The following is a 27,792-nucleotide window of genomic DNA, read 5'->3' on the forward strand; positions in this document are numbered from 1 at the left end:
TCGCGTTTTCACATCCAAATAGCGATTGAAAATCTTGGGTTAAAGAAACCCATGCCTGTTCCTTTGTGCTAATGAAAGTTCCATCACTACGTTTGAGTTCAATTATATTCCTATAGTTAATTGATAGACCTACTACACTAACTATATTTCTCATATGAGTTAAAATTACTGCTCCTTACACGTTTCTTTTTCTTGATTTCCGTTGCAATTATGTTAGTCTCCAATACTTTCATAGTGTAAAAAATACAATTTTTCGCTGAAACAAATGACTACACCAATTAAAGGCATATTCAATAAACTTTCAAACAATCACTGCTTCTTTGATTACTCTTAACATCATGTTTCCACAGTCTACTATATACAGTCACGAAGCTTGAGTTTTGAGGGTGCCAGAAACAATAGACTGTGACGGTACTATTTAGCATTGCCTGTAATGAGGCGATATTAGCGATCCTAGTGGTGAGCAACTATCTATTGTTTTCATATTTACTACGTATTGAGCTTCGCGACTGTATATACTAGACTGTGATGTTACCTAACCAAGTGCCCCAAATAGTTGGTGAAACACTACTACACTAACAGGATGTTTGATTTTTAACAACACGTTAGTTAACATGCTGTTAGCGTTATTTTAACGAAGCTTGGTGAAACTGGACCATAAAGTTATAATTATCCTCATGCAATACGGATATCACGCTTCGTCAGACTGAGTTTCTTGTCTTGGAATTAATAATAATAATAAAAAATTAGTAATAATAAATTAGTAATAATAAATTAATAATAATAATAATAATAATAATAATAATAATAATAATAATATATCCATCACAATGTATAAGATAGGATGTGTAAATTCCTAAGTTATTGATTGTCGGCAGCTGTCTGCTCAAAAATACATCACTGCTATTAAAACAATTACATTGTGTGAGGGGGGATAGAAGTTATCCCTGGAAGAGATGTTGATATGAATTTATCAGAGGAGAATATCTGTCCAACGGGGAAATCCTCCCCAAAACCCGGTAATTCGCTAGCAGTGCATATCACTTCCCATATATTTGTATGAACGAAGAAGTAGATGTGTACATAAATTTTCTGTCACAATAAATAATTCACACCTACACTGCGCACAAATTACCTTTATCCTACGTGTAGGCGTATATGTCCCTTTAGGTATGCCTTAAGTGGGAAACATTTTCCACAGTAATCACACTTGAAAGGCCTTTCGCCCGTATGTAGGACTAAATGGGTTCTCAGATGTGCAGATGTGAAAAATTTCTTTCCACAAACATTGCATGTAAATGGTCTCTCACCTGTATGTATACGGATATGATCTTCTAGCATTCTCGATAGCGTGAAAGACTTTGCACAGACATCACATTTATAAGGCCTTTCTGTCATGTGTAAGCCTGCGTGATACTTTAAACAACTCAACTTTACGAACGACTTTCCACACACATCGCATTTGAATTGCCTCTCCCCCGTGTGAATGCGAGAGTGATATTTTAGACTTGACAAATGTGAGAAAGATCTTTCACACAGATCGCATTTGAATGGGCTCTCCCCTGTGTGTGTGCGCGAGTGATTTCTTAGATTTTCCGATGCTGTGAAACACTTTCCACAGACATCACATTTGAATGGCCTCTCTCCTGTGTGGATCCGGTTGTGCCGTTTCAATTTTCCTGATTCTGAGAAACACTTTCCACAGAGATTACACTTGAATGGCCTTATCTCTGTGTGTATTCGAGAGTGACGTATTAGATGTCCAGTTTGTGAGAAACACTTTCCGCAAACATCGCATTTGAATGGCATCTCCCCGGTGTGCAAGCGGTAGTGCTGTTTTAAATTCGCTGATCGTGAGAAACTCTTTCCACAGACATCGCATTTTATTGACTTTGTCAATGTATGAGTCTGGAAATGACGTTTCAGAGATTGAGCTGTTGTAAAAACCTTATTACAGATGTTACACTTATTAGACTCACTGCTTACGTCACAAGCAATTGAACTGTCAAGGTTGTAGCTGCAACACTGTGCTAATTCGTCTTGATCACGAGCACCGGAGTCGCATTCTGATGAGTGACTCTTTTCAACATTATTGGCATTTCTGAAATGAAAAGTTAACAATCTGTGCAACTCGTAAAATCAAAATAAATAAGCATTCATTTGAAGAGAAATCGAATGAATGATATTTGAATGCTATAGTCCCGACACTGTTATTTCCGGCGTGACTCCGCCTCTTTGCTTACGTCTTAGAAAGTGAAGGCTCTATAAAGTCTAGGTAGGTAGTATCGTTCGCCATTTTTGTTCTTACGTTGCCGAGCTACCATACGAGGAATCTATTTGTCACACCGTTAAACATTATCATGTCGTAGCTCCTATGATAATAAATCAAAAATGTAATTCAGCAAATAATTGAGCGGACAATAACGTCTTCGTGTGCTTTTTGCGAACACCAACGAAAGAGCTAAAATGCCGGGCGATTATATTAAGCATTTATCGAGCCTTAAGAAATGAATCAGCGAATCACAAGACGCACACGTTTAAATGTAGCCGACCTGCAACGCGATTGGCTGCCGGAAATTAGAGCGACAGGACTATATATATTAAAATTACAGTTCCCTTTAAAAAGAATGAGACGACTCTTGCTCATGGTAAGTTAAAGTTCTACAGGGGCGGTTCACTCGATATCGAAGTAGCCAGGAAGATATCTGGTCGTGTGTGCTTAGGCCTACTTTCATCCTACTCCAAAGTGCACACCAGTGCAAAATGTTATCAGTTGTCTGTGTATTTCTGGTGTACATCCCTTTTTACGTCCTTGATCGTTTACCTTTAAGGTATATGTACACCTTTACATACAAAAAATTTTGTTTTGTATAATTTTGCTCTGTAAAATTTTTATACAATTGAGAAAGATACCAGAAAGAGAATGAAGTGAACAAATTCCTTCAAATTATGTCTAAATTGTTTTTAAAAATTATTTTGCTTATAATTTTGACATGAAACTTGAAACATGATAGCTCATGCAGTTTTTAAGATAGAGCCACAGTTTCTTCACTGTTTTATAGCTAAAACTATTCTTTAGTGCCTGACATAGAGCTACTTTTTATTTTTATTTACATTAATTAAATATTACCATATATGTAACGTAGAAGAATATTTTATGTTGCATAATCATGTAAAAAATCCATAGATAATTATTAATTATATTAATGTTATTTTACTCATTGTCAGGCCCTGGGAGACATTTCAACCCTCAAAATGACACCAATATCTTCTTGGTATCACCATATTTGACTGAGATATCATGTTTGAAAGAATTAAATATTCTAAAATTACTATTTACAGGAAATGAGCCACAAACTTTCAGAGCCTAGAAGACTCCATCATCATATGTCACCCCTTAAGCAGCTTCATGTCGGTCCACTTTCAGCTTCTTTCTGCCATTCAAATACCTTGTTTTAACTTCAGGTGTTGAATGTTTTTTTTTTTTTTTGGCATTTTTGTCACTATTTCCATAGATGCAACAAATCCTGCGATGGTGTTTGTCCCAGGGTTTATGCCCATCCTTCTCAGAATTGTAATTTCTACTTTTGGACTCTTATTAAAATACGTACAACATCATTGACACACAAATTTACAGTTTTATGACTAACAGTAAAAGATTATAAATTACTTCATTATGTAAAAATGTTTTTTTCAATCTAATGATCATGCATCTATATCTATTTTGGGACTATAAAGAAGTTTATTTTACAAGCAATGCTGGACGAGGGGATTGACTGCTACGAAGATCACTCCAAAAGTAGCCTAAGTGACCGTGGTTGATGATGCAGCATTTTGGAAACGGACTTATCTGAAAAACCATAAGGCATAAATCGAAAATTCTTATATCGAATTAAAGGGGAGAAAATTCTGTATTAAAATAGTTATATTTTGAAAATTCTAATTTTTCATCATTTTTTGCGTTTTGTGGGTGCAGGCTACATATACCTTAATGAAAGATTGAAATATACCGTGTAACACGAAAGTCATTCGCTAAAGTGCAAAAACAACATTAATTTTGAAATCACAAATGTAGACATATGGCAAAGACAACAAGGAACATTGTAAGGACCACGATGAGGACAAAGATCAGGATCATGTTACATACAAGGAACACGACAAACACCACAAGGATTGTGCCACGACATAGACCACCATAAAGATTAAAAGGACCATGAGCACGAAAAGAACTATTAGTAAAACAAGAAGAACCACGATAAGGATCAATATCAGCACCATGATAATATACTACGACAAGAAACACGACAAACACCACAAGGATTACGATAAATACCATGACATGGACCACGATAACGACTTCGAAATTTACCAAGATAAGAGCAATGACAAAGACAACAAATACTTATTAAGGACAAGAAAAAGAATGGCGAGTGTATAACAGAAAATAGTGAATTGGATGTCTCTGTCCAGATCCGGCTAAGGACTTAGTAAATAAAGTGATAGATGAATTAGAGGAGTGGAAGAGGAAGTTCAAATGCAAGTAGATAAGACCAGTTAATGAAAATAGGTAAAGAGTACTGTATGGTGGAGGAGGCTAGCTAGGACGGCGAAGTATAATATGTAGAAAATTAGTGAGATCGGAATATGAAGGGTACACATGAAACAAAGAAAAATCGAATATATTGATAATAGTGTAATATGTTTTAGTAACAAGTATTATTAGAAACAGTGTGTCCTCGATATAGGCTAAGTGACCTGAAAATCAAGAACAGAGTGATAAAGTGTCAATTGTGAATGAACTAGAGAAGTGTAATAGGAATTATGTAAAACGATAAAGAATCCGAAATTTCCTTCTGTTCTTCTCAAGAAGAATTTAGTGCAGTCGCTCTTGATGCCTCACTTTGATTACTGTGACACTCTGTACACTGACCTTAACATGAGACTGACAGTCAGACTACAGCGTGTTCATAATGCATGTGTTCGATTTATTTGCAACATCCGTAGATCTGACCGTATCACACCTTCACTAAATATGCTGTCCTGGGTCCGTCTCAAGGAGCGAAGAACTATTCACTCTCTCAATTTATTCTTCAATATTCTTCAAACCTCTAACCCTAGCTACATAGCTTCTCGTTTTCAACATTTGTCGTCATATCACGAAATACAACACCATATCACACTCTCCATTCCTAGACACAGAACATCCTTCTACTCTTCATCTTTCACCGTCTCTGCAGCTCATCTCTGGAGCTCTCTACCACATGTCAGAGACTGTCGGACATTGTCTATTTTCAATTTTCAAAAATAAATTAAAATTTCACTTTTTGAATTAGATTCCTTTCAGTTATAAGCCCTTTTCTCTGCCATAGTTTTGAAAAAAATATAGGCTGTATATTTCTTTTTCCTTCTTTTCCCCTTTTTGTTCTCTTTATCAGCCGAATAACTTATTATCATAGCCTTTTTATCGTGAATTTTATTTAATTTTCGTATTTCTTTTCTTTTTTATTATTATTTTATTACATTTCATTTTGATATATTCTTCCTTACGTTTTTCCATATTAACCATTTGTACTAAATGAGTTGCTTTTACTATATTCCAATGTATTTTACTTTCTTTTTTTTATTATGGTATATTTTTCATGTTGTTTAGTGTCGATTTTATTATGCTATTAATATTATTTTTTTTTGTAATATGACAGTATTCTGTTCTTTAACTTTTTGTTAAATGTAACTGCTTGTATACTTTGTGACCTGGTAGAGTGTAATGGCCTTAACTCTGCCAGTATAAATAAAGAATTATTATTATAATGAAAATAAGTGAGGAGTATGGCGGGGGAGGCTAGCTAGGATAGTGAAGTATAACATGTAGAAAATTAGTGGGATCTGAAAATAAATGTAGCAAGAAACAGGCACAATAACGAACATATTGGACAATGATGTAGTACGTTTTAGTAACAAGTATTATTGAAACAGTGTATGTACGATATAAGTGTACTGAAAAGCAAGAACAGAATCGTAAAAGTGTAAATTTTGAATGAATTATTAAAATTAAGTTGTTAGGATTTAATGGGAGAATAATGCAATTTAAATGGGGTTGAATCAAGTATAAGAGCGTCTATAAAAGGTATATCTGTAACGAATGTAATTATGGCACCGGATACAAAAATTGTGAGGTCCACATTACATGGTTGTAAATGTTGACATCAAATATATCATATTAAGGACCATGACAAAAGCAGCAATGAAGAAGATAATCATGAACACAATAAAGGCAACATAGATAACGATAAGAGATATGTCAAAGACAAAAAGGACCACGACAATATAATAGGGATCACGAGAAGGACCATGACAAGGAAAACAAGAACCAATATAAGAAAGGCGATGTGGATAAGGGCAAGGGCCACGATAATAATTACGAATTAGACCACAATATGGAAAATGGTACATGATAAGTATCACGACATGAACCACGATAAGGACGAAGATCTTGGTAAGACAAACAAAGACAACAAATACCACGATAAGGACCATGATAAGGAACACAACAAGGACAAGTATTACGATAAGAAACATGACAAAGACAACAGTGACCACGATAAAGACTGAGGCAAAGACAAGAAGGATCATTAGAAGATCTACGTGGACGATTACGATAAGGATCATGACATGGACCATGGAATAATCACCATAAGGACTTCGTCGAAGACAAGGATGATGTAACACCCATGACAACAAAACTAAGACAAAAACCACGATAAGAATAACGATGGGTCACGAGAAACACTATGATAAGTATCACAATAAAGGCCATGACAAACACCACAATAAGGTTCATGAAGACCGAGACAGCGATCGGGACTATGTGAAGGAGAATATGGAGCACTATAAGAATCACGATAACTACCGAGAAGAAAGTATAAATAATAAGGGATGTGGAGGCTAATCCTCAAATAACACTATCGCGTAAGGGGAAAGAGCATGGTTGAGCAACTGGGGAATAATCGAAAAGAAAGAAGAAAGTTTAAATGGCAAGAGTCAGTGTGGTTTGCATCGATGCAAAGAGAAATTCGTAATTCAACATTTGAAGAGTCAAAAATTGTTATAATGAAATTTATTGTAAATTATAATTGAATCGGTTATTGCAGAAAGGACATGAGTCATAAAAAGAAAACTTTTCAGGAAGAAGAAAAAAACTGTTTCTAAGACTAACTATGTAAGATTGAAACTAGGAGAAAATAATTTCAACAATTGTATTCAGTTGGGAATATTTCGCATTGTTTCATTTTAATTGAAACTTTCTAGTTGCTGAGAAAAAATTTATTAATTTGAGTGACTCATGACCATTCTTCAATCAACACTTTTTTGTTAGATTTTTTTAGAGGATTAGGGTGGTCTACATCAAATAATTTATTTAATAATGTGTCAGTGTGTTAGATAAACTTGTAACAATGTAATTTTAGATTACTTCTATTACATTAAATCACTACAACATCACAATTTTCAGTACAACATGAAACAGATCTTTAGAAGAAAACGAATCTTGTATTATTTTGCAACTCTGGCTTTCAGGTAAAGCTCCCTGTGAAGCAGACTTGAATAAATTCAAGGGAAAAATTGTTCCGGGCTGAGTATCAATCCCGAAACCTTTAGCTTAGCGCACCAATGCTCTACCGACTGCGCTATCCAGGAACTTCACTCGACACCGTCTCAATTTTTCCCTTTTTTATCCATGTAACTCGAGTGGCTGACAAGATGCCAGAAACCCACATTGAGTGCACACAAACTTTGTGTGACTTTAAATTGTGGTTTTATATTAAGCTACCTACAATAACGTACATATTATGCAAATCTAGCTTTCAGGGACGGTAACAGAAAACCAGTTTCAAGTCACAGAGTTTGTGTGCATTCGATGGGGTTTCTGGCATCTTGTCAGCCCACTCGAGTTATGTGGATAAAAAAGGAAAAAAATTGGCTGTCTGGTAAAGTTACTGGGTAGCTCAGTCGATATAGTGTTGGTGTGCTAAGCCAAAGGTCCTGGGATCGATATCGGGCCTCGGAAGAATTATCCCCTTGTATTTATTCTTGTATTACTTGTAGGTAATGTTTATTTTGCAATGTTCTAATGCTTCTGATCATAATCTATATCACAACCTGTTGAAGTGGGCCATTCAGCAAGTTTTTCACAAAACTTAAGCTAATCTGCAACAAAATATTGATTAACTTTAGTAAATCCTTAGCTTCTCGGGGCTAATTGGCACCTTCCCTCCAGGGTAACAAAGCTCTGTTGGCAAGTTTCAAGTAACTAATCACTAGAAGTCGAAAAGTAGTCAGAAAAGTGTCCCCCAGAATATGTCGTTTCCATTCCATCACTACAGAAGCAATTTTACAACAAGATGGGACTCCTCCCCATTATGCAAGGGATATTCGAAGTGTTTCCTAACAGGTGGATCTGTCGTGAAGGTCCAATTGCTTTGCCGCCACAATCTCCAGACTGGATTTCCTTTTATGGAGATTTGTGAAGGATCGCTTGTTTACAGATTAACGTCACACATATCCCAGATTTGATAGAAAGGAATCTGCAAACGATATAGATGGTTACTCCTGAAATACTTTCGCTTGCCTTTATGGATTCTTCGCAGTGTGAGCCATGTTAAGAACTGTGAGCCATAAAATTAGTGTGTCAGGTCAGTGTAATTTATCGTAATTTGTAACTTTTTTATCTTAACAATAAATTTTAAATTTCATAGCGATAGTTTGTGTCATCTATACAGGGAAAAGTTGAGATCTCTGGCCGACAAATATGTAACCAAATCGAGTGTACGGCAAAGCGAAACGTTCTTACTAGCAGAGTGCTAGAACACGAACAAATATTGCAAAAGTAAGTCAATTTTTAGCGGGATCAGTTACATATGAAATACCCTATATATTGAGGGGTCCATATGGATAAGCAAATCCATATTTCATAAAAAAGTCTATTTTATACAACAGGAACATTTACACCCTACACAATCATTAATAGAAGCTGTTAAATACTGGAAGAAGAACCGAAACAAGCACATTACACTCACCTCTCAAGCAAAATTTCTTCCCCCTTTGAAGATATTTCCACTTTCTCTTCCTGCTTAACTTCGTCCTGATCGAACGAATCTTCCTGGAAAGACAAACAAATAATGAAGGCAACTATAGTTGACCAAGTGGGTAATTTGTTTCCTATGTCACACATGAATTTGCTAACAAGAGCAATCACATTTTTCAATAAGGATGTAATGACTTTATACAAAACAGAAGTCTCTTATCCAAATTGTTTTCATTTTCGCCCTTCATATATATCTCCTTAAATTCAGGCTATTTCCATCTACTCAAATGCACTGGAATCAAAGTTTGAACATTGAAAATATGTCCACATGTAGAAAAGTCCTGCAGTTTATGGAACCACATTTTGCTACAAAGTTTGAGGTAAATTTTCAGGAAATTGATAAAGATTTAAGCATTAATACAATTCGCCTATAAATCATTGTTGAAAGGTTTATTTCTCTGAAAGCAACCTCTGTAACACGATTTCTTCTTTTTGGCATAATGTACCAGAACAAAATCGTTTCCCTCGACACATGCGAGAGTTACCATAAAACATGCCTAATATAGATTATTATATCGGATTTAGAAGATGCAGAATTCTAAATTGATCGAGATATGAAACTTGACATATGTTGCCACCCTACAAGAAGTGTTAGATATTTGAATATACCGAATCCATGGCTGATTCAAATCTTATTTTAGATTACAGATCATACCAAACATTCTAAATGCAGACTTTATAATAATAATAATAATAATAATAATAATAATAATAATAATAATAATAATAATAATAATAATAATAATAATAATAATAATAATAATTGTTATTACTATCACCATTATTATTAATCATAATAATAAAAAATATTATTATTACTACTAAAAATTTTGGCGGCCAAGTAGCTCAGTTGGTAGAGTAGCTAGCTACGGACTGGAAGGTCCGGGGTTCGACAGGACAGGATTTTTTTCTCGTTGCCAAACTTTCAGAACGGCCCAGAGGTTCACTCAGCCGCCTATAAAATTGAGTACTGGGTCTTTCCCAGGGGTCAAAGGCGGTGAGAGCGTGGTGCCGACCTCACCACCTCATTCCAGTGCCGAGGTCATTGAAAGCATGGGGCTCTACCTCCATGCCCCCAAGTGCCTTCACGGCTGCTAGTTTACACTACTGCGGACGAAGGATTAGGGAAACAACTGGTAGTGTCTGAGGTCAGGAGCATAGACAAGACTAATGGAGGAAATGCAAGAGAAGACATGAGAAGAACGAGTGAAGGAATGAAGCGACTACCAGATATTAGTGATTGTGAGGACTGAATAGATAGGGCGTTGGAGAGGTTATAGCGAAGAAGAAGAGTGCTAAAAAGTGAGTGCAGAAAAGTTAAGGGTGGCAAAAGTGTAAGAAAAGGAACAGAGAAGAAAGTGTTAAGTGTAAGAAGATAGGGTAAGAGTGTAATAAGATAAACTATCAAACAATGAATACAATGAGAATTAAAGTGGGAAGAGAGAGAGAGAGAGTGTGTGTGTGTGTGTGTGTGTGTGTGTGTGTGTGTGTGTGTGTGTGTGTGTGTGTGTGTGTGTGTGTGTGTGTGTGTGTGTGTGTGTGTGTGTGTGTGTGTGTGTGTGTGTGTGTGTGTGTGTGTGTGTGTGTGTGTGTGTGTGTGTGTGTGTGTGTGTGTGTGTGTGTGTGTGTGTGTGTGTGTGTGTGTGTGTGTGTGTGTGTGTGTGTGTGTGTGTGTGTGTGTGTGTGTGTGTGTGTGTGTGTGTGTGTGTGTGTGTGTGTGTGTGTGTGTGTGTGTGTGTGTGTGTGTGTGTGTGTGTGTGTGTGTGTGTGTGTGTGTGTGTGTGTGTGTGTGTGTGTGTGTGTGTGTGTGTGTGTGTGTGTGTGTGTGTGTGTGTGTGTGTGTGTGTGTGTGTGTGTGTGTGTGTGTGTGTGTGTGTGTGTGTGTGTGTGTGTGTGTGTGTGTGTGTGTGTGTGTGTGTGTGTGTGTGTGTGTGTGTGTGTGTGTGTGTGTGTGTGTGTGTGTGTGTGTGTGTGTGTGTGTGTGTGTGTGTGTGTGTGTGTGTGTGTGTGTGTGTGTGTGTGTGTGTGTGTGTGTGTGTGTGTGTGTGTGTGTGTGTGTGTGTGTGTGTGTGTGTGTGTGTGTGTGTGTGTGTGTGTGTGTGTGTGTGTGTGTGTGTGTGTGTGTGTGTGTGTGTGTGTGTGTGTGTGTGTGTGTGTGTGTGTGTGTGTGTGTGTGTGTGTGTGTGTGTGTGTGTGTGTGTGTGTGTGTGTGTGTGTGTGTGTGTGTGTGTGTGTGTGTGTGTGTGTGTGTGTGTGTGTGTGTGTGTGTGTGTGTGTGTGTGTGTGTGTGTGTGTGTGTGTGTGTGTGTGTGTGTGTGTGTGTGTGTGTGTGTGTGTGTGTGTGTGTGTGTGTGTGTGTGTGTGTGTGTGTGTGTGTGTGTGTGTGTGTGTGTGTGTGTGTGTGTGTGTGTGTGTGTGTGTGTGTGTGTGTGTGTGTGTGTGTGTGTGTGTGTGTGTGTGTGTGTGTGTGTGTGTGTGTGTGTGTGTGTGTGTGTGTGTGTGTGTGTGTGTGTGTGTGTGTGTGTGTGTGTGTGTGTGTGTGTGTGTGTGTGTGTGTGTGTGTGTGTGTGTGTGTGTGTGTGTGTGTGTGTGTGTGTGTGTGTGTGTGTGTGTGTGTGTGTGTGTGTGTGTGTGTGTGTGTGTGTGTGTGTGTGTGTGTGTGTGTGTGTGTGTGTGTGTGTGTGTGTGTGTGTGTGTGTGTGTGTGTGTGTGTGTGTGTGTGTGTGTGTGTGTGTGTGTGTGTGTGTGTGTGTGTGTGTGTGTGTGTGTGTGTGTGTGTGTGTGTGTGTGTGTGTGTGTGTGTGTGTGTGTGTGTGTGTGTGTGTGTGTGTGTGTGTGTGTGTGTGTGTGTGTGTGTGTGTGTGTGTGTGTGTGTGTGTGTGTGTGTGTGTGTGTGTGTGTGTGTGTGTGTGTGTGTGTGTGTGTGTGTGTGTGTGTGTGTGTGTGTGTGTGTGTGTGTGTGTGTGTGTGTGTGTGTGTGTGTGTGTGTGTGTGTGTGTGTGTGTGTGTGTGTGTGTGTGTGTGTGTGTGTGTGTGTGTGTGTGTGTGTGTGTGTGTGTACTGTATATATATCTGAACAAATGTGAAGTGGAATGAGAGAGAAATTGGAAGTGTAATTTAAGTGAATTAGATATTTGATGTTTTTCAATGTTTTGGATTGGGAGTAGTAGCAGAGGTACTATAACTGTAGGAGTATTATCGAAATAAATATATGGATAGAGGTAATAAAATAGGAAATTTAGGAGCGACAGTCTAGGTCGGAGGGAGAGAATAGAAGAGGATAGAGGGGGAAGGATATATAGCAATTCAGTCATAACAGAACATTAGAAAGCAATCAAGAAATTCTCGGCAAAGAATACATTAATAGAAAAGAGTTATATGTATAAAGGGATGGTGGATCGAAAAACAGAAATGTGAAGGTCCACCATAACTGTGAATTGTAAAGTTGAATGACAAATAAATATCAATATGAATATCAATATAGTATTACTGCGTCCCATCCTGATGAACAGTTTTGCAGTTATCATGGATTTCTAAAATTTGTATGTAGGTCCTGTTTCAGATTGTGAAAATGTATAAGCCAAGGCTTATTTTATTATTGAAGATCTCCCCAGTATAAGTGTAGTCAACAATTCTATAATAGGGGTTCCAGGGGAAGGGAAATAATTTCAAGGGAAATATCCCAGTAAAACCATTTTCACTATTCAAAGATACAGTTTTATTCAGCAATTGGATGCAAAAATAAATTATCAATAAATGCTTCCAAATTACTTTTTTCACCCAAGACATACATTTCATTAATTTGATATTATATCCTGTTTCCGAGAAGGTCTTCAATTAGCACACGAAGAAATTTCGGAATATGGGACATGCATTGTGACACGAAAGAAACGTCGTCAACAGCACGTGAATTACTCAAAACCGTGTCTTTCTCCCAAATTTGTTTCTAAGAGAATAAAACGATACTTTTATAACGCAAGCTGTATCATTATTTTCTTCCAAACTAACTTCTTTGGACAGTATGATAACATTCAAATCTTTTCCTGAATTTTAAATAAACCTATATACGAGTCTCAACAAAAATTTCAATTTCAATAACAACAAACATATATTGTGAATAAACAATGACATCATGTTGATGTGTTTATTTCCTCCATGCATTCGACATCATCTTCGAATATGCATTTGCGCAATATTATTTTTGTTACATTGGAAAATAAGCAGTTTAAAAGAGAAAACAATTTGTAGCAGTCCGAGATTGTTAATGGCTCTGATATACTTAAAAAAAAACACTGTAGATTCCTGTCGATATTGATACCGAAACACTTACATCAACTTCACACTTCACCGTAGCAAAGATGAAAGGCAATGAAGTGCTTTCAAGGTCACACTTCACTATAGGAGAGCCAACAGGCTCTGGACTGTCTTCAACTTTTATCCCAGATGTGAGATCATAACTGTGGTCCACACATTCTGTTTTGATGCCTGCCACTTGCAGATGTGGTAAATTCCCTTCCTACAAAACATCAAGATATCATAAACAAATTAATATAGTTACTTTCAAGTTGACCACATTGGTAACAGTTATCAATCAGGTTCTGTATGCTAGTCACAGGTTAATTCTTTAAACAGAAGCTAGAAATTACAGAAGAAAATTAAAGGCAGAATAGAAATAAGACTTTATGGATATAAACAATGATAGATAACAATGCGTTCTTCTCTGAAGATAATTACATCATGTAATATGTGTAAAAGAATATGATTTACATTCTACACCATGGGTACAAATATCTTTTCGAATTAGTTATTTTATTAGGCTACTGAAGACAATACAAAATTGGTATTATAAGAAACATAGCAAAAGAAACAAATATTACATACCTAACCTCTAGGTTCTCCATCATAGTGCGTGCTTTCAAAATCCTCGTAAGAATAATGTAATATATCTCAAATTTAACACTGTACGCTTGTTCTCCCTCAACACTAGAAACCCAATACTATTGCAGAAGAATAAATAACATGTTCTGCACTAAAATATTTACAACAAAATAGGAGCACGACATAGTTAAATCCCTTATAATGAAGGAAATTCTCCAGCAAACTTGAATATATATATATATATATATATATATATATATATATATATATATAGGGCGATCCATTTGCGTATGGATAAAATAAAAACGCTGTAAAACAATTACTACTGAATTTGAATTTGATTTGTGGAAACTATGTGCATACAACACTGAAGGATGGGAGATTCCTCAGAACTCAACATGACCCCCCATTGCGCACCCTGCACAACTCATAACGGTGATGCAATTCAGCCCATGTCCGTTGTAACATAAGAGGGGTGATTTGTTGAAAAACTTGAGTAATTTTTACTCACAGATCATCAATGTTCCTGGGTTTCTGTGAAAAGACGATGTTTTCAACAAAAACCTACACGAAGAAGTCAGAAGGGATTTGTCTCGGGAGTTTGGGGATCAAGACAAGATATAGATGCTTCTCGTACTGGGTTTCGCCTACGACCACCTGCTTTTTTTTTTTTAACATAGAACCTGTTTCTAGAAATGTTCGATACAGCAACATTATGACATCGTATTTAGGTACATTAAGCACAACATACTCACGTCGAAATTCCCTTTGAACTCTTTTAACATCCTGAAATTTACAACCCAAAGAACACATTGTGCCAGATGTTGATTTGTAGTAGCATTATAATCATCTCCGATTATCATTTGTCCTTTGCAATTATGCATTGTTGATTGTCACACATGAAAACACCAATCTTTTAACCATAATACAAGCAACAAGAAAGTGTTCCTACTATCATAATAGCTTTATAATAATAAATTAATATTATCCATGCCCAATCGGATAAGGCTGTATACATAAATTCACATCTGCATTGTTCAATTTTTAAATAGTACCAATTATTATAGGCATATCACATCTAATGATATTCTCTATAAAAGCAATAACAATATAAGTATAAAATCAACAACATTCATGTTTTTCCTTTTACACCCTGCGATATTACCATTACTGTCAATTATGAAAAAAATAATTCGATTAATGCCTGATCACTCTTGAACCTAGTCCTTATTTCAAATCTACATATATCCTGCTTGGTTATTTTCTTATCCAGCAGCATTTTTAATAACTTTGACAAAATTAAAATTGGATAAACTTTCACCCATGGCTCTGGAGTATAGTTAAATAGTAATTCGCATAAATACATGGACTTCAATACTAGAATAAGATAGCCCATTTACTCACTATATGTCTAAGTTCTCGCATACTGCAACTATTACACAAACAAATAAACAAATTACACAGCAAATCTTTTCAGATTACCTCTGATAAAGTCGTGTTCTCTCTTATTTCGAATGTATTATCATGTGGTTGTAAGTCTAACGGGTCAACTCCAGATTCCATCTTGATCTCATCCATCACAACTGAAAGAATTTCAGGAATTAAAAGTGATTCACAGAAACTGAACTATGCAGAAAAACTCTTTAAGTTGCTATGACATGTTAATCTTAAATTTGTAAACATATCACTAAGTAGTAACAACGTCATATAGAAATATGAGGTAGTTTAGTACAGGTGTTATTATGACGAAAAGTCAACTAATGTCTAGTTCATGTACAATGTACGACTATTATACTTAAAGTACACAAATCTTTGTATAAAAGTAGGTACCGTATACTATAATGAATCATAATATAAGTTCTCATAAATGAAAATAATAATTCAGTTCATTATCTACTCTTTAAGATTAAAATATCAATTCATTTACAAAAACAATGACTATATGATTAGACTAAGAGTTTAACGAAAATGGCATACCTTATTTGTACAATAATGGATGAGGCAGGAAATGTACATGGTTGTACGAAATCGATTTATTATAAAACATCGACATTTTAAACTCGCACAATGAAAAATTGTGATAATACCAGAGCCTTCTTTAGTTACAAGCCGGGGCCATACGTCGGCAACACTGTAATTAACTGTCACCGGGAGGCTGACCGTACAGTAAACGTGTTTATGCTAATGCCGATTTTCAATGTAAATTAATGTTACAATATAAGTGTGTGTCGATGGAATTATGTTTACTGTCGTACCAAACGTTAATTGTTGATGTATTATAAACTAAATGCGTGTTGGTGATAAAAAACAAGACAATAAATGAAAATAAAATGGTTGCAGTCTTTGGGAACTTTTACGGTTATGGATGACAAAGTAATTGACTATTCTATTAAATATTGTATAACCACATTTTTATATTCTTATTTGTGGTTTGTGTGTATCAGAATTCTAGTCAAATTGTTAGGTCTCACCTGCTATATCAATAAAGTTACGCCGTTGGTTTTCAAAGTCATTGTAAACAGCTGTTTTGTGATCCCATAAATGTTGCAGTTTTGTTGTAGATTCGGAATGCCTGCTATACGTCAGAACTATCTATAATTTGTAGATGCATATAATCACTGTTGGTTTCGTATTTACAGGATTTAAAGTCCACTGAGTTTACGCTAATTGATACATACATGTACTTAATAGATAATGTTGCGTTTTGTTACGTATTATGTTGAAGGGATGTGTTTTCATTTTTTCATTTACTTGGCTTAACTGTATTTACATCCTCATACTTTTATTATAATAGGAATGTCAATAGTTTCTTCTATTTACATTTTATTTTAGGCCTATTTGCATAATTCACATTCTTAGCTTGTTTTCTGTAGTTATATTTATTTAAAATTATATTTTAAAAAGTTTATAACAAATAATTTAGGATAACAGCATTGTTATGGTGACTGGCCAGGTTCAAACTAAAACTGGCTTCCTGGACATCTGAAATATTTATAGAAAAGCATGTCATGATCACATGAAATTAAAATGCATATGATATCCTACACCTTTCATGTCAGAGGTGAAACAACATTAAGCGGCAAAACATTGTCAATTTACTAGCCACATAATGGTTAATTGATTGGAATAGGGTATTGCGAAAGTACGTCATTATTTTATTTATCCGAAAGAAGCTCACTGGGCTTAGGAGGTACAAAAAGAACATTTCCTTTGGAATCACACAATGTATCTATCACCTTTAGAAAAACTGTCATTTGAAAAATGTTTTATGCATACTACAGAATCTTTCTGGGGTTCCCAATTGCCTCCTTTTATATTTCTCACCCACTTCTGCCTTTGTTCAGGACCAACGAGAAATCTAAATGTAGTGACATAACCATCTGTTTTGGTATTGTAGTTGCTACGACACATAGGCACACAGCACTTTCTAGGCATCTCAAATATTTGTAGAAAAACACGATAGATAATCGCATAAGATAATATTAAAATATATCCTAAACCTTTCACAGATGAAACACCAATAAGTCGCAAAACATTGTCAATTTGCTAGCCACAAATTTGTTAACTGAATGGAACTTAACAATACTGCGTAGGAACTTACGTCTTTATTGCATTATTGATTTTATTATTTTCGGTGCAAGGAATATCTTTTTTATTTATTTATTTACCTTCGTACTATCAATAAAAACATATTTTTTTGTAATTATTTTAAGTGGCAGCCTTTGTATGTACGTAGCCTACTTACGCCGCATTCTGAAGTATAGCTAATTGATTGCAATAAAACACTATTTTCGAAACCGTAATAATTTACATCACTACTCTGAATCTTGATCTTACCTTTGTGCATGAAGTAATATTGAAAAAATACGCGTTACGTATAACGAAAGCAATGAGCAAACACAATATCACCTATCACTCTAAAATCTTCCGCCTCCACTCTGCGTTGCCAAACCTACCCATGCCCCGGCTTGTAACTAAAGAAGGCTCTGGATAATACCATATTAATCTATGGTTTATGACAAACTAATCTTGTCCGCAAGTAGGCCTACATATAAAACAATATAACATCTTTACAGAAAAAAAATATATATACCGTCTGCCTTTGCGGAATCATCAAGAAACGTCAAATAAATAGCTAGCCGCTGACGGTAAAATTCCGTAGCTGGCCATAGTCCAGAAAACGCCAGATTTAGCTACAAAACCGCTGACTTTGCAACACTGATCCACCGGCGTTGGCTAACTTTCAATTGCCGTATGAGCACTCGATTTTAGTGAAAAAAAGAAATGGACAATTGAATGCATTTCGTTCACTCTTAAAAGAAAAGTTGAACCGTGCATTTGTACGGATGTATTATCCATGTGCTTACGCATGAAATCTGGGGAGAATATTGAATCAAGCTGAAAACGAACGTTCAATTAAGAAGCATGCAGATATTCTGTCTACATGCTGCGTCGTTTGAAACGTTGTCTTCACTACGTATATATAATAATCCACACATGCTCAAATAACGTTCAACGCGTCTGGCTGCAAAATCAGGTGGCCTGGTTTCGATTCTCGGTAGGACAAATTTACCTGGTTGAGGTTTCTTCCGGGGTTTGCCCTCAACTAAATACGAGCAAATGCTGCGTAACTTTGGGTGCTGGACCCCGAAATCACATCACCGGCATTATCACCTTCATCTCATTCTGACCCTAAATAACGTAAGATGGTGATAAAGCATCATAAAATAAATTAGTATTTTATATATATATATATATATATATATATATATATATATATATATATATATATATATATATGTGCTTGAATGCATAAGCTGAAAAAAAAAAAGTAGATCGGTGTAGATGTATCTTCACTCATAATTCACCTATTTCTCCTCTCGTTTAGTTCGAGATTCGTCACGATACGGTTACTAATGCTGGCACAGTTTGCTTACCTGAATTGTAAAGTTTACCGTAACTTATACTCCGAAACTGCAGACATTAAACGACCTGCACCCACACAAGACGACAGCCGTTGAGCCGTACAGATCTATTATGCCGTGAAAACGATGGACGAAACGGTGTTTAGACATACGACCACTATAGACAATTTAGTGATTTTGTTGCTAAATCTAGCTATTTTTAACTGTTTTTCGGTGATAATCTTTTGAATGTTTGTTATTGCTTTAATAGGGATTTAGCGACTTTTTCAACACCCGCTAGCCACAAAAGTATCATTTTATTTATCGATAATAAGAAATCTAGCTACTTTTTACCTGTTTAGAGATATCTTGTCCCTCCTGTTGGCGACACTGGATGTGAGCTGTCCCAGCCTCGCTATCCTCCGCGGCAAATATCCCTCATATGAATTTCAGCGACTTCACAACTCCCGCCAATCAAAGGACCGCAGCGTTAACTAATTAAGGGATTTCGAATCAAAGGAATCTTTGGCGGTTGGTTATTTATCCAATTCTGAAATTCAATAGCTTGCCAGAAATAATGAGAAAGCATTTTATAAGCACTTATGTCCGAAAAAACCGTAATTTTAGGTCAAACCATTTCCTCCATAGAATTATTACAAGGGTACGGGTTCTAGCGCACTGTTCGATCATTCTGAAAGAATATTGGTATTGTTTGGAACGTCTACGTCACTCAAGATACGGAGATAAAAAAAAAAACATATGATACAGCTAGTTCAGTAAAGCAAATGGAAGTGATAAAATAGAGACAAAAGTTTGTGTTTCACGAAGAACACGCACAATTGAAATTCACTGTTTACGAGTTTTTTTTAATATTCCAGCGTTCTTCCTCTTTTAACAAACAAAACACTGAGTCTTGAGTCTGTTGGCATAGCGAAAACGGTTCTTTATATCGCCGTAACACAGAAACCAGTAAAGACTTTCAGTAGCAATAACTTTTTGAAGTAACTTCCGTTTCAACATTTGTTTTACTTTGATCCCTCTCTAAAGTAAAAGAAAGAACGATAAAGTTTGCCGTTTACCAACTTTTGAAGATGTAAATGTCTCTTTTGAACAGAACACTTCGAAGTTACTATTTTTTCTCTGTGTTTAAAAAAATTGATTTCGAATTTTTTTTTTCTATGTTTTTCTCAGACATTCACCTAACAATCATAAAAATTACAACTGTGATCTGATTTGGTGTCCAATGCTCTGGATTGATTCGGATTTAAATTGACAGAGATGACAGAAACAAACGAATGACGATGGAACAACATAACTATGAAATATCGTGTCTGTATAACATATACTTGTATTAACAAAAGCCACTATACATAAGGGTTCAATAGATCGGCCTACTAATCAAGTCATATGGAACAATGATTAGAAACAATGTAAGATTACGATAAATGATAACACATAGGAAATCATTTAAAATAAAAGTTTCTTGGGTACAAATGATTACTAATTATAGCTAAGGATATTTTAACATATGGGATCCTACGGCATTAATCGTAAATATAATTTGCCACAAATATATGATGAAACTTTAATTAATTATGTTTCCAGGCATCCTCACCTGTTCATGATATATTCCAAAATATACAAAGATATATTTACACTGCTCAAAAAACTGATTTCTTAAATCACAGTGAAGCTAATGACACCCAGGGGTAAGAGACGAAAAACAGAAACCCAAAGAAACTGAAATCAACATTTATTGTAAAGGTAAAAGAAAATACTGACATAAAAAAAGACAATTCGGGAGAGTAAGTCTGCCTGAAAACCTCTGAAATTACATCTACTCCTGGCTAGTTTCAGTACCGTGTTATCCCACCCCGTATATTACAGCTTGCTCCGAATCTCCAGGGATTGCTGTCCAGAAAATGGTAGAGGTGGTTCTGGTCCAGTCTGTCGATATGCCGCAGAAATAACCTTAATACGCACTCCTGTAAACTGTTGTCTGTGTGGATTGACACTTTATCATTCTCACTCCTTTAACGTATTAAGGAAGAAATGAACTTGTGAATCTTCTACGGGATATCCTGTTGCATATCACTGCCCATAATTTCGCATGAACGAAAAAGTGGACGTGTATATAAATTTTCCTCTGTCCCCATTAGTAATTTATATATATATATTGCTCATAAATTATTTTTGTCCTGCATGTAGGCGTATATGTTTTACAGTGGCGTAGCATGAAATTTTGAGCAGGAGAAGCTAATTCAATTTGTCTTTCATGCAATATGAGAAAACTATTACAAAAATATAGTCTTAAAATAAATAGTAGTCAATGTCAAGTAAGCAGTCGAAGATTGGTTGGAACCTCGTAAGTAACACTAATAAGGCATGACCTCAAATGGTACGTAGTAAAATATGATTTCACGGTTTACACATATCTCTAACCAATAGACAAGTATACGTATAACATTAGCTCACTCCCTGTCATAGAGGAATCACAATACTAACGGTCAATAGATACAGTACGTAAGTATGCGTCTGTGTTTTGGTTGTGTGCTCCAGTGACAGCAAGGGTATCGGTCATTTGTTTTTTAGATCACACTTTTGTTCGTAAGTCAGTCTTGATAATAGAATTGTCTTAAAAATTCAAGTAAATTGGTGTCAGGAACTGTTATTTCATTCATTATTTATTATATCAGCCACAATGCACACTAACACTTCAACTGAACACAACTGACGAAAAGGGATAACTCGGAAACTACTTATTTTCAATGTCACAGCTAGCTTCTCGCTAGCCTTGCGACGGGATAGTTTAGTTAGAAAGGGATGGAAAATCTGCGGGGTGGGTTACACAGAAGAACGAGTGAAAGAAACCAGTCTGCTTGGAAGCTGGTTTGTGCAGGCTTCTTGTTTACTGCTGCACCACAAATCATCCTGAGCTGCCGCATCAGAATATTTAACGCGTAAATATAAATTCTATTAAAATTAATAAATAATTTTGTCCATAGACTGACGGTTTATTATGAAATTATTATTAACTGGGGATGCTGAGCTTTATGGCATACACTCACCCTACGCCACTGATGTTTTATTAGGAATGCCTTACGTGTGAAACATTTTCCACAGTAATCACACTTGAAAGATTTTTCGCCTGTTTCTAGAACTGAATTGTTTTCAGATGTGAAGATTTGGAATAACAATTTCCACAAACATCGCATTTAAATGGCCTCTGGCCTGAATGTAGACGAGATTGATCTTTAAATGTTTTAGATTGAGAGAAAGACATTGAACCGTCATCGCATTTATACGGCCTTTCTGTCATGTCTAAGACTGAATGATATTTTAAAGGACCCAACTGTTTCAAACACTTTTCACATAGATCGCATGTGAACTCCTTCTGCAGGATGCAGGAGTGAGATTTTAGACCTGCCAAGTGTGAAAAAGATCTTCCACAAAGATCGCATTTGAACGGCCTCTCTCCCGTGTGTGTGCGGGTGTGACTTTTTAGATTTCCAGATGCTATGAAGCACTTTCCACATACATCGCATTTGAAAGGCCTCTCTCCTGTGTGTATCCGGTTGTGCTGTTTTAATTGTGCTGATCCTGAGACACACTTTCCACAGACATCACATTTGAATGGTCTCTTCCCTGTGTTTAAGCAGGAGTGACGCATTAGATTTCCCGATCGTGAGAAACACTTTCCACAGACATCGCATTTCAGTGACTTTTTCAATGTATGACTCTTGATATGACGTTTCAGAGAGTAAGCCGTTACAAAAACTTTATTACAGATGTTACACTTATTAGACTCGCTGCCTAAGTCACAAGCAATTGAAGTGTCAAGGTTGTAGCTGCAACACTGTGCTAATTCGTCTTGATCACGAGCAATGGAGTCGCATTCTGATGAGTGAATCTTTTCAACATTATTGACATTTCTGAAATGAAAAGTTAAGGATCCATACAACTCGTAAAATCAAAATAAATGAGCATTTACATGATTAAAGAGAAATCGAATAAATTACATTTGAATGCTAGATATTAAAAGTATATTTTCGGTTTTCACTCTCTGCTATATACAGTGTGGTTCATGAGAATATACTGCCACATACCGAAGATATTCTGAGATAATAGGCTTAAGGACTTTACTAACAGACGGTAATTATACACAGTATTTAAATGGTGTAAATGATATTTTGTTATTGAAGTGTTGTAGCAGTGAAGAGTATTATGTTGTGTCAGTGAAGTGTGTTGTGTAAGTGAAACGTGTTCCTGTCAGTGAAGCTTTATAGTTTATAGTGCCAGTGTAAAGTATTTGAACAGTGAAATGTTTTTGAAGTGTTAGTGAAATCAGGACAGAATCAATGAAATGCGGTCAGCGCGTCTGGCTGCGAAACCAGGTGGCCCGGGTTCGAATCCCGGTCGGGGCAAGTTACCTGGTTGAGGTTTTTTCCGGGGTTTTCCCTCAACCCAATACGAGCAAATGCTGGGTAACTTTCGGTGCTGGACCCCGGACGCATTTCACCGGCATTATCACCTTCATATCATTCAGACGCTAAATAACCTAGATGTTGATACAGCGTCGTAAAATAACCCAATAAAATAAAAAAAATCAATGAAATGTGTCCCAGTTCCAGTGCAGTGAGTGAGTTGACAGCGAAATGAGTGTAATGTTAAAAGGTACTTGTGCAGATATGAACATGTGGGTTTTAGTTCGAACTTAGGTTTAAGATGCAAATTAGATTTTTTTAAATGTTAAGATACAAATTAGATTTTTTTAAATGTTATTTTAACTGATCGTGCTTCATTTAATTTAGGATATTCCCTGTTATTATTATTATTATTATTATTATTATTATTATTATTAATTATTGTTAGTATTAATTATGAGTATTATTATTAATTGTATTTTTAATTAATAAGTTCATTATTGTGATTATTGAGTGTAATTAGTTACCAATGCCACCGGGTATATACCCACTGCAGTCTGAATAAATACATACATACATACATACATACAAATTTGATATAACCATGTATACTAATCTCAACATTTTCAGAGTTACACTAATTTGAAGTTGTCAGTAAAATAACTTACTTCTTAAGTTTTAAGGGTAAAAGAACAGTGAAGGAAGTCAGACGATATGCGGCAGTTTGGAATAACGCCACAGGTTTCCATGGCTAAAAAACATACCGTTAGTGAAAAATGACACACAGTCACTGAAAAAATGTGATCCGCAAAAATTTTTTGATACATTTCTCAACAGCAAAGAGTATTATCCAGGGGAGTGAAACAGAGAGAGAGGAGTTTCTGGTAGCAAGACTGTGCAGGTTGTTGCTTTGTTGCCCGATCACCAGAAGCGCTAAAAGGTTCAAAGGAATTTTCTGATTGGATGCTAGTGGGAACCACTGCTGTAAGCGATATATATCACGTAGGCAACAGAAAGCCACACACAACAAATTAATATTTGAGAATAAAAATTAGCTCCCACGCCGGGGATGGAACCCTGGTCCTTGGGTTTACGTACCAAGCTCTCCGACCAATGAGCTACACGAATTCAATCCACAGCACCGGAACGGACGCCCCTCCTTCAATGTTTCCCTTTTGGCCTGACTTCAAACTAGGCATATATGTTGACGTTTATGTCCAAGTCTACTGCCATTTTACAAGGGGCGCACTCAACTGAGTGACTGTTTGGCCGCGATTTCGTAGTTAAGTGTACAGTAATTTGTACAATAATATGCGCTGCTAGTGGAGAGTTTGGTACGGTGATGTGGATTGAATTCGGCATAGCTTTGTGATCAGAGCGCTTGGTACGTAGAACCGAGGACCCGGGTTCGAGCCCCGGCGCCGGAGCGAATTTTTCTGCTCAAACATTGTCAATATTAGATATTATTCTGGAGGACGAATTAATAATTACAAAAATAAGTGAAAATTCCATCAGAAAACCCTTATTTCATTTATGCTTGTTCTGTTGAAAGGTTCACTTAGTATCTTAATTAAATAACATAAACACACAAAAATAATAATATTCATCTTTAACAAACTCCATAATTTGATCAACAGAAGCACCAATATCGCATTCAAAAGTTCAAATTTTAAGCTTCACTTCACAGCCAGACCACCAGAAGCGCACCATTGCTCTCTCAACTCAAAATCTGCTTAAAATCAAGTTTTCGATGAGAAAGTGATTTGGGTCAATTAATTGACTCCGTTGTCAATGACTAAAATGCATAAGAATGGTGTGTAATATTGAAAAAATCGAAGAGCAGACAGATTTGTTTCGAGATAATATCTTCTATTCATATTTATTTTAAAATTACTGCGTATGCATAGCAGATATAAAAAATTGTAATGGTGCAAAGCATTTTTTGAGCTGTGGGCAAAATTCGCTGGAAATAGAGGATGCAAAATTAAAAGAAAACATTTGTTGTAAAAGTTATGTTTAAAATTGTATAGCATATGATATAAATACTTTTATTTTATTCGAACATATGCCAACGAAAACTGAATTCTAGTACTTCACCAATTTGTTACAATCCAAATTACAAATGTCAAACACTGTTCTTCAATAAGAAGGACCGTGAGTAAGATAGTCCAAAGTCACACTTTGAACAAGAAAACTTTCTGTATGACTTCATTTCTTACACGTGTCGAAAAACTACCAGTAAAATATTGTAAAAATTACTCAATAAATGACGTAAGTATACGTAGAAGATATGTCTTTAATACGCACTCTTATAAAAAAATTTTTTGGCGGATTATGACTATCATTCTCACTACTTCAATGTAATTAGTTCTGAATATTCTTCGGGATATCCTGTTGCATAACCTGGGTGTGAATTAAGATTTCTGATGAGGGGGGGGGATAGAATCTCAGATAGAAAAAACCAGATATAAAATTATTATTATCCTCTATGAAATAAACACATTACTACTGCTATTATTATTATTATTATTATTATTATTATTATTATTATTATTATTATTACTATCTTCTTTCTCTCGTTTCCATTATTGCCTGCTCTTCAGGAATATTTTGAATGCCAAATGTTTCTACAATGCAATACAAAATAGGCCTAATAGTATGAGATCTCTTTTCATGGTGAGGTTATGACTGTACATGAACTAGAGACAGTAGATGTATTGCTTACCGGCGTGAAAGTATATATTACCGGTATCAAAACAGCAATGATTACATCAACATCAAGATAAATCTTATCTCAAAATACAGGTAGTCAACAAAAATCAAAATCATTTTAAACCCAATATAATTATGCAGTCTGCTTAGAAGGCAGGTACGTGAGGTCTCTCAATGCCAATTTAAGATAGTTATGCCTACATTAGATTGAAGTTAGTTTAATATTATTTAAGTTAAAAAATTCGTTTCAGTAATAAAAAATAGGTTAAATAGGCATATCTACCTACATATCACTTCATCGAATTGAGGTTATAAATATACAAATGTTACTACAGATATACCTGAACTATAATATTATATATAGACTATTAATGTATGGTACATATCTGTAGCATAGAATTTTAATGCCGTCAACAACTGTATTATTGGAGGCACTGGCAAACCTCTATTACTCGTTTTTGTCAACCAGCCATCGAAAATATAAGCAGTCTCAATAAGTTTCTTTATCAAATCGAAACCGTTTTTTTTAAATTCTATATCATTATAAAATTCCACGGGATTGTCTTTACGCCTATCCCTAATGTAGTGCTTTCGTACATTGTCCACTAATTGTGCCATCTCTTCCGCACGTTATAATAAATAATTCGACAACTTCCAAGACGACCGCCATTTTTCTACAAAGTGACACTTTCGGCTCAAAGTGTGGTCGGAAGTACACTTTCATCCAAAGTGTTCCTTTGCACCAAAGTATCGACTGTGCAACGGAAAAGTGATACTTTGCGTCTTCCAAAGAATACTTTAATCGAAAGTGTCGACTATGAATACCAGCCTTAGTGAATGTTGGCAGCTGCCTAGCGATAATACATCATTATTGTAAAGTACATTCTATTAAACAATTACATTTTGTGAAGGGGGATAGAACTTAACCCTGGCAGAGATGTTAAAATTAATTTGAGAGGAGGATTTAACGGGGAAATCACCACTAATCCGACCCCCGTTAATTCTCACCCAGTGCTTATGCCTTCCCATATCTTTGCATGACCAAGAAATAGATGTGGATATAAATTTTCTCTGTGCCCATTAATAATTTACACATAAAATGCTCACCAATTATCTTTATCCTACGTGTAGGCGTATATGTCCTCTTAAGTATCCCTTAAGTGGGAAACATTTTCCACAGTAATCACACTTGAAAGGCCTTTCGCCCGTATGTAGGACTAGATGACTTTTCAGATGTGAAGATATGGAATAATTTTTTCCACAAACATCGCACGTAAATGGTCTCTCGCCTGAATGTATACGGGAATGCTCTTTTAGCATTTTCGATAGTGAGAAAGACTTTGGACAGACATCACATTTATATGGCCTTTCTGCCATGTGTAAGCCTGAGTGATACTTTAAACTAGTCAACTGTTTGAAAGACTTTCCACACAGATGACATTTGAATTTCCTCTCCCCTGTGTGAATGCGAGAGTGACATTTCAGACTTGCTGATTGTGAGAAAGATCTTCCACACAGATCGCATTTGAATGGGCTCTCCCCTGTGTGAATGCGGGAGTGACTTTTTAGATTTCCCGATCCTGCGAAACACTTTCCACAGACATCGCATTTGAATGGCCTCTCTCCTGTGTGTATCCGGGAGTGACGTTTCAATTTGTCTGATTCTGAGAAACATTTTCCACAGAGATCACATTTGAATGGCCTGATCCCTGTGTGAATCTGGCAGTGACGCTTA

General features: G+C 35.9%; 2 protein-coding genes across 2 annotated transcripts in view; both read right to left on the bottom strand.

The window, feature by feature from the left end:
* Window positions 1-19,082, bottom strand: part of LOC138691429 (zinc finger protein 493-like) — a 46,643-nt gene extending 27,561 nt beyond the window's left edge. Inside the window, exons 1-5 of the mRNA XM_069813355.1 lie at window positions 18,955-19,082; window positions 15,500-15,600; window positions 13,470-13,655; window positions 9,072-9,154; window positions 1,144-2,101 (exon numbers count right to left, since the gene is read on the bottom strand). Coding sequence (XP_069669456.1) covers window positions 1,144-2,101; window positions 9,072-9,154; window positions 13,470-13,655; window positions 15,500-15,595 — 1,323 coding nt within the window. The 5' untranslated portion in view covers window positions 15,596-15,600; window positions 18,955-19,082. The remainder of the gene's footprint in view (window positions 1-1,143; window positions 2,102-9,071; window positions 9,155-13,469; window positions 13,656-15,499; window positions 15,601-18,954) is intronic.
* Window positions 19,083-21,587: 2,505 nt separating this feature from the next.
* The window catches only part of LOC138691829 (zinc finger protein 235-like), a 31,124-nt gene continuing 24,919 nt past the window's right edge, over window positions 21,588-27,792 (bottom strand). The window contains exon 5 of the mRNA XM_069814318.1: window positions 21,588-22,853. Coding sequence (XP_069670419.1) covers window positions 22,076-22,853 — 778 coding nt within the window. The 3' untranslated portion in view covers window positions 21,588-22,075. The remainder of the gene's footprint in view (window positions 22,854-27,792) is intronic.

This window comes from Periplaneta americana, chromosome 16 (assembly GCF_040183065.1).
Source record: "Periplaneta americana isolate PAMFEO1 chromosome 16, P.americana_PAMFEO1_priV1, whole genome shotgun sequence".
NCBI classification, from domain to species: domain Eukaryota; kingdom Metazoa; phylum Arthropoda; class Insecta; order Blattodea; family Blattidae; genus Periplaneta; species Periplaneta americana.